The sequence below is a fragment of the Phlebotomus papatasi genome, chromosome 1, assembly GCF_024763615.1.
Source record: "Phlebotomus papatasi isolate M1 chromosome 1, Ppap_2.1, whole genome shotgun sequence".
Taxonomy (NCBI): domain Eukaryota; kingdom Metazoa; phylum Arthropoda; class Insecta; order Diptera; family Psychodidae; genus Phlebotomus; species Phlebotomus papatasi.
In genome coordinates, this window is record NC_077222.1 from 81,685,478 (window position 1) to 81,699,538 (window position 14,061).

A 14,061-nucleotide genomic window follows, 5' to 3' on the forward strand; every position below is an offset into this window, starting at 1 on the left:
TGAAGCCTTGTGTATTTCAACCAAAATTTGTTGAATTTTTAAACAAAAGTTTTTGAATTTTGAGACAAAAGTTGTTGAATTTTTAAACAAAAGTTGTGTAAAAATTGTTGAATTTCCAATTAAGACTTATACTTCAGTCGAGATGCTTTTCATTGGGCAAAAGTCATATGGAGCATCAAATATTTATATGCATAATAAGTATATCGTGAAGATCCGAGCATCAGATGTAATCATTTCGCATTAGGGGGGATCCCGAGTACAGGAAAAACCAATAAAAATGTCTAAAAAGGCAAAAAATCAAAATCTTCGAAATGAAAAGAAAATTCAACAATAAACAGAATTCAACAATTTTTGAATTTACACATAAAAATTCAACAATTCCAAATTCAACATCTTGAAATTCAAAAACTTTAAATTAAACAATTTAAATTAAACACTTTTTCCAAATTTAACACTATAATAGTGGTGTGAAAGATTACACTATCTATATAGCCGGATAAGAAATTTCAATACCTTTCCAAAAACTTCAAATTTCGCCAAATTGGTTACAAAATAAGCCCTCCAAAGTGGCTGACTTTTGACTTTTAATAATTCAAATTGGCGCTTTTTCCGGTCATAGGTATGTTTGGACGAAATGTTCGTCTAGGCTACCTTTAAAACAAATCCGAAAATAAACAAAATCTATGTGTTCAAAATAAACCAACAAAATATCATTTTTGGCGGGGATGGAGGAGGGTGAGGGAAAAAAGCAAAAAGACTAACCGAGAAAATATCCACTTATGGGTGGGTCATCGAAGACCCGAAGTCGATATCTCTTACCTTTTGACTTCTAGCTCGGGAACAAACTTAAGGTCAAGTCAGAAAAAAAATCTGAAAAAAATTATTCAAAAATCGCTACTTAATTAATCAATGAACGATGAAGACCTATGTAGCCGGATTCGTAATTTCAATACCTGTCCAAAAAATCCAAATTTAACCAAATCGATTAAGAAATTCGCCCTCCTAAGTGACTGGCCTTTGACACCCTTTACAATACCCTTTAAAACATATCCGAAAATAAACAGAATCTATAGTGTCGTTTTTGAAATAAACCAAAAAACATAGTTTTGGAGGGGGATTAGGGAAAAAGAAAACAACGTCTGGAGATAACGTTTTTATATTGGGGATCATCGGAAACCAGAAGTTGAAATCTTTTACCGTTTAAGCTCCAGAGCGGTTAGAAAATAAAGAATCTCAGCTAATACGGATTATATAACTGTTCTGTCTTTGAGAGGGTTTTTTTTATCTGATTGCAATAAAGAGTTATCTCTAAATCAGTTTATCAATTAGTCAAGATATTTTTTTTAAATTTTCGAGTAAAATTAAGATTTTATAAACTTGCAACAAAACAATAATTAACTATTTTAATTTTTTATGTTAACATCGTCACACCATTACCATTTTTTTTCTTACCATAAATGATTTTCCAAATGAGTCAACGATTCTAGCAATGATTCATTTCTTTCACTAATGATATTGACATTAGCAAATAATAACGAAACTCTCTGCAGTAAGTTTGTAAGTAGAGGCAATTTTCGGGTATTTATTGATGCCGATTAAAAATAATTAGTCTGTTTTTTTTTTATAATTGATAAATATTCTATAAAGTACGAGAATTTATAGGCAAATATAATCCCCTTGATGGTATTTTCCTAGCAGACAACATGTAGCAATAAATTGTCGAGCATGTTGACAGGGATTGATGGGATTGATGGTGTATTCTTTTTTTTTTTGCTGCTGGGTTGTTTAGGGTGAATCTCTGGAACCATCAACACAGAAGAATACAGTACCCCGTAAACATGGTATGCAAAGTTTGGGAAAAGTGCCATCGGCACGTCGGCCTCCCGCCAATTTGCCGTCGCTGAAGGCAGAAACATCGAGTCCGGGTGAGCAGCAGGGCACGTGGGGTGGTTCAGAGGCGTCATCAGGTGGTGCGGGGGGTGTATCAGGAGCGGCGGCAGGTCAGGTGGCCACAGGGGCACAGTCGCAGGTGCAGGTGAGCAATCAATTGCAGCAGCAGCATCAGCATCAGCAGCAGCAGCAGCAGCAGCAGCAGATACCGGGTCAATCGGGTGGGAATCTGGTGCAGCAGCATCAGCTGACAAATATACACGGAGGAGGAGGAGGCCCAAGTGGTTTGAGCAACAGCGCCAGCTCACAGCAGTCATCGGGGGGTGCAACAACATGGAGTTCAGTGACAACTGGTGGTCAGGAGGCTACGGCCAATCAACCGCCACATTATCAGAGTCCGCAATTTCAGCACGAGTTCCCCTCCCTGGATGGAAGTACACCGAGTGGCAGCAAAGCCAGTCAGCACCATCATCAGCAGCAGATGACACACCCAATGATGCATCAGCAACAGATCGGAGGTCCTGGTGGAGCAGGAAATGTCCCAGATGGTGGCATGAGCTTGAGACCACAGACAGATGCAGCCAGCTGGATGCAACAACAGCAACAAGGTGAGTTTTCCTTAACTCTTTCCTCATTTTTCTCTCGCAGGCTAATTTTCCGGCATACTATCAACGCTGGCTACCCTCCCCTTTCCCCCTAACACTTGTCCCTCTTTGGCGTGGGAATGTTGCTGACTCATTTAAATTTCTTTATCGGTCATTTCCATTCGTCTTTTATCCGCTCCAAAACTCATTTAATTCCGATTGCCCAGTCAAAAGGGATTAAGACGACTTTATCAAATGACTAGACGGAATTTAATAAAAAGCATTTATTGCAACTTTAGAGAATTTGTGTGCAATTTCCCTGTGTTTCAAATATGGAGAAGAAAAATTAAATAAATACTTTGTACTACCCTCTGAGGACCCCATAGCAAAAGAAAGCGGAATAGGAATAACAAGCGAAAAATTCCACGGAATTTTCCAGTATTTTTCCTTGAAAAATTCCATAGGAATTTTCCATAATAGGTTCCAAGGAAAATTTAATGGATTTATAGTGGATTTTTTTCTGTGGAATAGGGGAAACTGGGGTATCACCAAACACTTTTGAAAGATGCGATTTTGACTGAATTTCCTAAGAAAACTGTGAATTTTAGAAAAATGTTGCTTACCCCATGTTATAGTCTTAGGTATAGGCTGCATATTAATGTATACAAGGATGATGTGAAGCACTTCAATTTTCCGTAAAAAGGAAAATTGTGTCACCATGCATTTTTCGCTTTTTTCCAACCACCCGGGATACCAATAAACACTTTCTGGGGCACCAAAAAACACCTGTTTTTCTCACCCATTGAAGTTATTTTGGGCATTCACCACAATTCTTAATTATAAAGAACGTATTGAAAATGTAAATAATTCTCAAAAAGCACTGCAATATTTAGAATGAGTAATTAAAATATTAAAAAACTAAAGCACTGCACACCGAACATATTTTTCAATGGATTTTTCATCATTTTGACAACATTCGACTTCTGACTGGAAAGCAGCGCCACTAAAATCGTGGCAAACATTTTACCTAACAGCGTTATCACACTTGCGCATTAAAATTTTAATGTGATTGACATTAATTGTCGCTTGTGAGCGTCCAAATATGTTATTTGTGTCTTTGAGTCACTTAATATTTGGGGTTTTTCGATTTATTGATAAAGAAGCGGACTTGGTCTGCAAAAATAAGTTTAAATTTACCCAAAGCATAAATATTTTCACATTAAAAAATTAAAGAGAAAATCGCATTAACTTTTCGCATTAATGCTATAAATCAATTTATATCAAATTTTGCGGGTCAAGTCTACCTTTTTATCAACAAATAGATCAAATTTTGAATATAAAATGATTCAAACACACAAATTACACATTTGAACTCTCACCAGCGACAATTAATGTGAATCATATATTAAAATTTTAATGTGAAAGTGTGATAACACAGTAAAGGTAAAATTTTGCGCGCTCTTCTGATTATTTGTGATAAAATCGAGAAATTATTCGTCAATCCTTGATTAAAATCATTTAAGAATCATTTAATGCTAAATTGGGTTCTTGAAACTATATTTCTCCTGAGTCTTGAATGAAAATCCTATGAATGGATATAAATATCAGAAATCGAAAAAGGAGGGAGATGAAGAGTAAGAAAGATAAGAAGAAAATTTTGCCATTCAAGCTACGATCGCGACATCTACAATTGTGAGAAATTTGCCTATTTGTTGGTGCCCCAAACTCTGTTTTGCGATGGATTTTATATTCTTTTAAAATAATGTGAACATTAATTTCTTTAGCAGATAGGGGAAAGTGACCATGCTTTATACTGTAAAATGATTTCCAAGGTTTGTGATTATTTCCTGATTACCACACAAACCGAAGCGATTCTTGCACTATGATAAAAAAATGTCTCACTTATTAGGTTCATAATCCCACCTCAAATAGTTCCTGGAAATCCTTAGATTTTCCTCAAGAAGAAAATGGAAATTCAGTGGCGATTTTTATACAAGTTGGGTCCGGGGCCTTCCTGTATAATAATTAATTCGACAATTCGGAGGCCCATTTTCGCTGTAAAAATTTCACCGGATACAAAAAATTGCACATCAATATTTAGACGGAACTCTAATCTATCTGCTTAAATCGTTTGTACAACTGGTTTTTAGATTTAAAATCACTTTTACGTAATTTTTTCTAAGCCATGTTTTTATGACATTAGGGCGCTAGCGAAAACCATTTTTTCACTTTGAGTCCAAGAAAATGTCACTCTGCAACCTTAAAATTCAGGCAACAGGGTTGAAGGTTATGTCAATTGTCGATAAAATTGGAGGATTACAAAAGGTGTAATTATGAAAGAATAACATCTAATGATAGAGTTACCACTTTTAAATTATCATTCATGGACCCGTTTTAAAATATAGGATGGACACAGGTAGAATTTATGAATTTGTCACCACCCACAAAAACAGTGTTCCCAAGTAAAAATATTTTTACATAAATATTAATACTGATGAACCCTCTATGTGCCTATGATAGCAGTTTTCCTGAACAGCGACATTAATTAAGAAAAAACTTATGAAATGTCATGTATTGAAATTACAGTTTTGAACCTATTTTTGATTTTTGCTTCCTGAAACTAGGAAAAACGAGCTAGGTTCCTAATTTTTTCAGGAAGTGTGAGACTTAGGACCAGCTATTAAAATATATTGCGAAGAGTCACAACTATTGATTAACACAAGAAAAAAATAGTTATTATCAAGCTTGGATCGTATCAAGCATGGTCACTTTCCCCTACATAAATATTATCCCAAAACATGTAGGAAAGTACTGGTGTAGTGAAATTTTACTTAACTTGTTTTATTTCCATTTTCCAGGTAGATAAATAAATGATTAAAATTATCAAAATCTCACAATTTTACGAAAAATTATTTTTATTTCTAAAGTACATGAACTATGTTGAAAATTCTTTTGCTGGACAAGCATCCCTATAGTATCTATGGTTTAATATAGGTCTTGCTCTCTGAGGTGTAATACCTATTTAAAAAATCGCAGTGTTTGGTGGTGCCCCAGTTTCTCCTACATCCATGGAAATGTTCGTGGAATTTATCTGGATTTTTCCACCTAAATAAAATTATTCGGAAAATTTTCATTTAAATTCAAGTAGGTGCACTTTCAAACAAGTTTTTATTAAAAAAGCAAAAACAATTTACAATCGTCTCTAGGAGAAAACTATTTCCAAAAAAAGTAAGTTTTTGAGACAGTTTTATTAAAATATTAAGAATAGTAGCAATTTTTTTGAATATGCCTGTGATAAATGTGAGTTTTAAAAGTTACATTATTGCAAAATAGCATTTGAATCTTGCATTTTATTGCGTGAGAAATTCAACCACATTCCAACTGATCAATATAGAACTGTAGGAGGATATCAATGATAAAAATTGGCTGTTCACACATGCATTGAAGCAATTGATACATTTTTTGGCTGAAATATTCATCAAATTGTTACACCTTGAGATTCAATTACGTTTTATTTCTCCATTTAGTAAAATCACAAAATTTTGCACGGAATATTGTACTTGTTTTAAGATGAAGTGATAAATCTGTAAGACTTTGCAAAATACTCGATTTTAGAAGTCACATTTTGTAACTTAAAGGTGTGGCAGAGCGTTCCATACTTTGCAATGTGCTTGAACTCGTAACATAGATTCTACCTCAAAAATACTTTCGCATTATTTAACGTTTACCGGTTCTCAACCGATTTGAACCGATTCAGAAATCACTCAAAAGATCCTCCAAAATAGTTCTAAGTAAGAGTAATGGAACTAATTTTCAGAAAAAAAATACTTATCGGTTTATAACCGGATCATAATCGTTTTAAATTGGTTCAGGCTTAGAAATTTCAAAGCCTTTCCAACGAACCCAAACGATATACCATTTGGTTGAGAAATACGCTTTCTTAGGGGCGTTTTAACTTTTGACATTGAAAAATCGTTCTTAGAAATTATTCAATGATATAATATTTTTGTATAAGGACGAAACGTCCGCCTTGGTAATCTCTAAAACATATTCAAAAAGAATTTTAAAAAATTTCAGCAATAACCTTCCCGATTTGAGAGCTCTCTTCGGTTGGGGTTTTTCTTGTACCGATTCGAAGATATATTAGAGAGAACTTACCTAAAAACCCATTGGAAGTTTGAAGTTTAAACCTCCGAGTTACACAAAACTGAGCAAGTCCATAAAAAGGACATTTATTTTAATGATATTGCAATTCAAATGTTCTGCTATTCTGAAATTCCACGAAACATAAAAAAGAATCACTTTTTGTAGCAAACGTTTAGACACTGTTGTTGATATTGTTGACGTTTGAAGTGTCAAGAATATCGAAATTCGAAATTGCAGAACAATCAGCGCTAAAGCAGCGAGTACGTAAACTTGCACTTTAGGCATTCGGTAGATTTTCGAATAGGTTTGGTTTGGCTTCGGAGTGACTTTGTCTCTTCGAAAGGTTATTACTGAACGGAGCCAATATGAAGTAAAATTATCTTTCCGTTGGCTTTCAGAACCGATCTTCGAATATCTTTTCTTAATTGAAAATTCCGGCTGTGAATCCTGGGAGTCTTTCGTTTCGAAATCCAAAGAAAAGACATTTTACTTTTTGTTTCGTCCGTGATCAAAGTACTTTGCTTTGTTATGGGAAAAATTAAAGTTGCAAAAGATTTATTTTATTATAATTACCCTAATTACCCTTATAATCACCGAGTAATACCTTTAAAAAGCTTCTTAATATACGAGTAATATTTCATAAATTTTCCCCACCTTATGCGAAAATTTTATGAAAATTCGAAATTGAATATAAATTTTTCGAACATCGACGACCTTTTGTGCAAAGAGTTACTTTTTTTCCATGACACTATTGAAAATTTAAATTATAAATGTGAATGGGAAGATTGCCTGAAATATGGATCACCGAAAACTCAAATTCGATATCTTTTACCATTTGGCCTCTAAGTGTCTAAGTATTATCGAACTGTTCTTTTTTAATTAGTGGTCTTTTTGAAGGATTTTTGAAAGATCACTGAAATTGTCATTTTTGAAGAATGATTTTGTCTAGAGGGTAATCATCAAGTCCAAGACGGCGGTGGACATATTTATATTTTCTATTTTTTTTCTTAATAAGTATTCCTTTAGCTTTTATATTAAAATGTATTTAAAACAATAAAAAAAATAATGTAAAGAAATTTGAGAGAAAGATGCCAAAAGTAGGGTAGCGCCGTGAATCACATTCATTTTTTTTCACAAATTTCAAAATTATCGAAATTTCAATCCCTCATGGGCATTGAAATTAGCGGGAGACATACAGATATTGTAAAATCAAGGAGATTTTTGTTTAACTGCTCCCTTTGAGAATGAACAATAAAAATCATCTGGGGAGTAAAGGCGAATTGAAGCACCAATGTGATGGAATTTCGCAATTGGGCCTTGTATTGGGAGATCGATTCGATGGAGAAGAAATGTGTGAAAAGAAAGAGCAAAAATAAAATGCAATTAAACCGTCTAATAAAACACCCTATTAGTCGATAGACGTGACGAAATTATTAAAAAAGAAAAACATCAAATGGTGGTTGTTATTTATGAAATCTATATAAAATATTTCAAGGTAATATTTTCAAGTTTCAACACACAATTTATTCATTTACAGTCCAATAAGAGTGACTTCCTATAGGCATGAATTGTGATTTCCTTGAGTTTGTTTATTTTCTACCAAAGCAAAGTTCCTCCGATGAGACGATTGATTGAACTTTTATTGCTTGTACTCTAAAAATTAAGAGAGAGAAAACAAATATTTATATTTCGATCACATATCTACTAAAATCACAATAGTTGTGTAAATAAAAGTTTTTTTTCCAAATGAGAAATAATGCCAATTCGGCTTGTTCATGATACACTAAGATAGAGATAAGCAAAACGCTAGAAGAGATTAGACCGTTCTGTTTTTTAAGTAACATACTTTCTTTACGCTTACTTCAATGAGTCTAAAAATTATTGTCATAGTATTTAAGATTAAATGTTTTCAAAAGCGATAAACATTTTTTTATTGATTCTACAAACATTATTTTCAACTAACGAGTGTCATATAATTTCTTTACAAAGTAGAGCTCATTGCCAATTTAAAAGAACTTGCGGCCATTTTATTTGTTCACAGAAAGTTTTCAAAGCCAAATATGGGAAAAAGGATGTTTCAAAATTAGTTTGAACGAGTTTATGGACAAATTAATACAAAGTTTCTAAGTATAATGACTTTTATTTTTCGCAGATAATAAAAGTAACTCTTGGCAAATATTTGTTGTTCTAAACTTGTCGTTCAAATAAAATTATTATAATTAGATAAAGAGAAATTGAGTTGAATGTTTGGCAAATAAGAAGATATTCGTTAAGTCACTAGAAGAAAAACACCACTAGCTGTTTTTTTTTAATTGTTCGGCATTCACAATGCTATGTTTGCAATAATGATTCTTATTTTTTTTTTTTAATATTCCAAATACTTTACTCTAAAAACTCTCTCTAAACTCTTTCTAAATTCAGTTTCCCAATTTGGGGCAATTTTATACAGAACTAAACTAGTTTCCGATATGGATCTAAATTAGGGGAAACCAGAGCAAAATTAGCAAAATTAGGTAGAAATAATCACTGATACGTTATAGTTTGACATAGAATAGATATTTAACAAACTTTCTATTCATTGAAATATTTATCAATTCAATTCAGACATTTAATCACAAATTATACTCAAAGAAATTGTGTAATTTTTTGCTAGTATGGCCTGGATTTTCCTGTTATTTTCATTTCTTAAAATCTATTTTAAAGGGTTTGTTATATAATTTTTCTAATATTTATTTATAAGCCAGAAAATACAAAATTCAATTGGGTTCCGATCTAAATCCTGAACGCCAAAATTCCGAATGGATCAAAATCCCGAATGGGGCAAAATCCTGAAAAGGCAAAATCCCGGAACCCAATATCCTAAAAGAACCAGAATCCCGAGAACCAAAATCCCGAAAGCCTAAATCTCGAAAGGTAAAATCCCGAAAGCCAAAGTCCCAAAGTCCCGAAAAGGCCAAAATCCCGTAAACGAAAATCCTGAAAGGACCAAAAACTTGAAAGCCTAAATATCGAAAGGTAAAATCCTGAGAGCTTCCCGAAAAGCCAATAACACAAAAAATCTAAATGCCGAAAATCAAAACCAGAAAGAGCCAAAATCCCATAAGCCAAAATTCTGAAAGGACCAAAATCCGAAAGCCTAAATCTCTGAAGGTAAAATCCTGAAACTCAAAATCGCGAAAAGTCAAAATCCCAAAAAATCAAAATGCCGAAAACCAAAACCTGAAAGGGTGAAGATCCCATAAGCCAAAATTCTGAAGATGCAAATCCTGAAAGGACCAAAATCCCGAAAGTCTACATCTCGAAAGATAAAATTCCGAAAGTCAGAATCCTGAAAATCAAAATCCCGAAAAATCAAAATGCCGAAAACCAAAACCTGGAAGGGCGGAGATCCCAAAAGCCAAAATCCTGAAGGTGCAAATCCTAAAGGCGCAAATCCTGAAAGGACCAAAATTGCGAAAGCCTAAATCTCGAAAGATAAAATTCCGAAAGTCAAAATCCTGAAAAATGTCAAAATCCCAAATGCGTCAAAATCTTTAAGAGATAAAATCCAGAAACCAAAATCCTGAAGGTGCAAATCCTGAAAGGACCAAAATCCCGAAAGCCTAAATCTCGAAAGGTAAAATCCTGAAAGCCAAAATCCCAAAGTCAAAATCCCAAAAAATTAAAATGCCGAAAACCAAAACCCGAAAGGGCCAAAATCCTAAACACCCAAACCCTGACAGAAACAAAATCCCGAAAGCTTAAATCTCGGAAAATAAAATTCCGAAAGTCAAAATCCGGAAAAGCCAAAGTCCAGACCGCCAAAATCTTGAAGAGACTAAATCCAGAAAAGGACCAAAATCCTGAAAACCAAAAGCCCGAACGCTAAAATTCCAAATGGGTCAAAATTTTGAAAAGACAAAATCCCGAAAGCCAAAAGCTTGTACGTCAAAACCCTAAAAGGACGAAAATCTCAAAAACCAAAATCCCGGAAGCCTAAATATCGAAAGGTAAAATCCCGAAAGCCAAAACCCCGAAGGCCAAAATCCTGAAAGGATCAAGTTCCTGAAAGTCAAAATCCCAAAAGCCTAAATCTCGAAAGGTAAAATCCTGAAAGCCAAAATCCCGAAAAGTCGAAATCTAAAAAAGTCAAAATCCTGTAAGCCAAAGTCACAAAAGGGCCAAAATCCCGTAAACTAAAATCTTGAAAGGACCAAAATCCCGAAAGCTTAAATCTCGAAAAGTAAAATCCAGAGAGCTAAACTCCAGAAAACCAAAATCCTGAACGCCAAAATCCTGAAAGAACCAAAATCCCGAAAGCCTAAATCTCGAAAGCCAAAACCCTGGAGGCCAAAATCCTGAAAAGACCAAGTTTCTGAAAGCCAAAATCCCGAAAGGACTTTAATTCCGAAAGCCTAAACACCGATTACTTAAAAGTGTCATAGCTACTCCCATGATTGCTGAAGCCAAATGGAAATTTTCTGTGTTTTACGAAATTATTCTATACATAATTCTCCGTATATAATTTCGTCTTTTTGAGGATTTTGACCATTCCTGATTTTGGTTTTCGGGATTTTGACTTTTCAGGATTCCGACCCATACGGGATTTTGGCTTTCAAAATTTGGTTGGCACTGATTCTATTATATCGCTCTTCAGCTATTTTAATGGCATTTTGAGGATTTTTTGTTTGTTTACGGAATTAAATAAAGAATTTCGTGCAGTTTCAGAATCCGGTTTTATCTCGGAAAGTTTGTACTGAAGACAAGATTCCAAAATCTTGTGTGCTATAATTGAAGTTCTTAAGATATTTATAACCTTCGGACGACTCAAATTTCGAACAGTTAAGTTTTTTCAATTTGTTTTTAATGAATTTGACTAATATTTTAATAGTCAAATCGATCTTTATTTTTTAAAGAACCGTGGATAGAATCCTTTAACCCTTTAACGACGAGACACTTTTTACAGACTGAAAATCAACAATAAAAATTAAACTGAGAAACATAATCAATGCTAAGTCTTACATCTAACCTTGGAAAGTCCAACAGAGTCTGATTCGGTGTATATTGTGCTTCTATGAACGATAGGGACAAAAATAGCCCAAAAATTTAAGTAATTTTTCTGACAATATAAATGAATAATATAATATTTTTCGCTTTAATGAAAAATATTACGTATGAGTATTGTAGTTTTTATTTTCAAAATGGTTTTGCTTAAAATTGGAAGTATAAAAAATAAATAAAATCAATTATGAATTTGAGAATTTAAAAATTCGCCATTTTTAAGCTTAAATATTTACTACATTACAAAAATCTGGAGACTTACAAAAAATATTCTAGATTCCTTCAACCTTCAATTTTGCAATTATGTACAGACATAAGAAAAAATAACTTTAGGTAGTCAGCAAAAATTATTTTTTTTTATGGGACACCGGTGTTCCAATCGTCCTTAAAGGGTTAAGAACATAGAAAAAAATTGAGTTATCCGAACGTAGTACACTTTCCCCTGTACTTTTTTGTTTGTCCGGAAGAAAAGAAATGACAAAGTTGTTGTATGAAAGGTGGCGGAAACGGAAGCGGCGGAGCTGGACAGCAGAACTCCCAGCAGGGCCAGGGCCTCCATCAAGTACCACCTCAGTTCCGCGCCCTCATGCCACCCTTCATGTATCGCTCTGGCGGTGGCAGTGGCGCCGGCGGAGGCGGATCAGCTGGTGGCGGCGGCGGCGGTGGCGGCTACTCTCAGCAACCACTAAATCCAGCCAGACCAAGATCCCAGCCAGGAGCACAATCTCACTACGACGGCCCGCCGATTCCCATGCAGCAGCAGCAACAACAGCCACCGCCAGCTTATCAAGGCGGCGGTGGAGGAGGTGGTCCACCACCTGGACATCGCGGCCGAGGTCCACCACCGCGTGGAGGACGTCAGGATGACCGACAGTCATCATTGCCGTACATTGAGCCCGAGGTGGCCTTGCTGCAGAGGCCAATAATCAAAGAGGAGGAGTTGGAGCGCATGGAGGCAATTGCCAAGGATGAAGGCTGGGCCAAGCACGATGAGATTGATTACAATGCCAAGCTCAATTTGTCCGATGACGAGAGTGTCGATGGACCAATGGATTCCGGCCCGGGTCCAAAGCACGACCATGGCAAGGACAAAGAGCATCAGAACAATCGACGTGCACAGCAAAAGGCAATGGATGAGGACAATCGAGCTGGTGAGTCAAAGTTTTTCTTTCTTTTTTTTTTTGACAAGTTACAGTTCTAAGCAAAATAATTTAAAATTATTGATAAATTTTTCTGATGTTCTTCATATAAATTTGGTAATTTTTGAAGTGAGCTATCATCATCAAATATCAAAATAAATACAAAAGTGTATCGGGAAGTTTTCTAGGAAAAGACGGGTGTGCAAACATTTGGGTGAGAGGGAGTGGACATTTCAACAAGAATTGATAATCTCACACAAATCGCAAATTTTTCTTTTATGTCGACTGCAGATGTTTGGGTAGCGTGAATTTTGAATGTTTTCTGATTTTATTTCACTCGCATCAATAAAATACGTTTTCAATTAAAAAAATATTAGGTTATCAACTAATTTTCCGGTTTTCATATGCAAGTAACCCTAATGACTCATGTGGTATAGCCATTCAAGTTTGATGTTGTATTAGGTGAGATTCTTAACAATCTCACCTACTATAATCCTAACAAAATTTCATGTCGTCCGATCGACCTCAAATTTGGCCAAAATGTGTTTCAGCACTTCCTGATCACGAATATATATGTGGCTAATTTACGTTCCCGGCCGGCCGGCCGGCCGGCCGCTCTTTGGAGCTTAATAGCTCCTAAACTAAAAAAGATATCGACTTGCGGTTTTCGGCAAAGGTTATATATCGGGTGAAAATTGCAACTTGGTGCATAGACCCCCCACCCCCCACCCCTCCTTCCGCCATTTTGAAGACCCCCCTTTTTTTGTTTTCTCAATAGCTCCGCCCCTATGGCATTCAGCGGACTCAAATTTTAGTATGTTATAGCTGGGCCTTAGAGCTTTCCATCAATACCAAACTTAAGGTCCCCCGACCCCCCTGACCCGAGCTATAAGGGTCCAAAAAAAATTTCTTAAAATGGCCATAACTCCGGTTCTAATTGTCAGAATTTAAAAAGTGAGGGCTTTTTGGAAAGCTCTCGTGAAATGCCACTTCCCCTTCTAACATCGCAAGTTCATAAAACCACCGCTAGGGGCGCTTTTTTTAAAAAGAAAATTTTTAAATCTTAAAAGTTAAATAACTCAAAAATTCCATTGTGCATCGGGCTGAAAATTTAGTATGTTGTAGCCGTTGATTATACCTATCAAACAAAAAAAACCTTAAGTCGATCCATAACCCCTGACCCGAGCTATAAGGGGTCAAAGTTCGAACATTGACCGGCCTCTATCTCCGGTTCTAATTAACATAGCGACCTAAATTTTACC

At 35.2% G+C, this 14,061-nt stretch overlaps 1 protein-coding gene across 3 annotated transcripts in view; it reads left to right on the forward strand.

The window, feature by feature from the left end:
* Positions 1-14,061, forward strand: part of LOC129810351 (neurogenic protein mastermind) — a 40,936-nt gene that overhangs the window by 8,353 nt on the left and 18,522 nt on the right. For all 3 annotated transcript variants that reach the window (XM_055860764.1, XM_055860763.1, XM_055860765.1), the window contains exons 3-4: positions 1,790-2,498; positions 12,158-12,811. In XM_055860764.1, the coding sequence (XP_055716739.1) occupies positions 1,790-2,498; positions 12,158-12,811 (1,363 nt within the window). The remainder of the gene's footprint in view (positions 1-1,789; positions 2,499-12,157; positions 12,812-14,061) is intronic.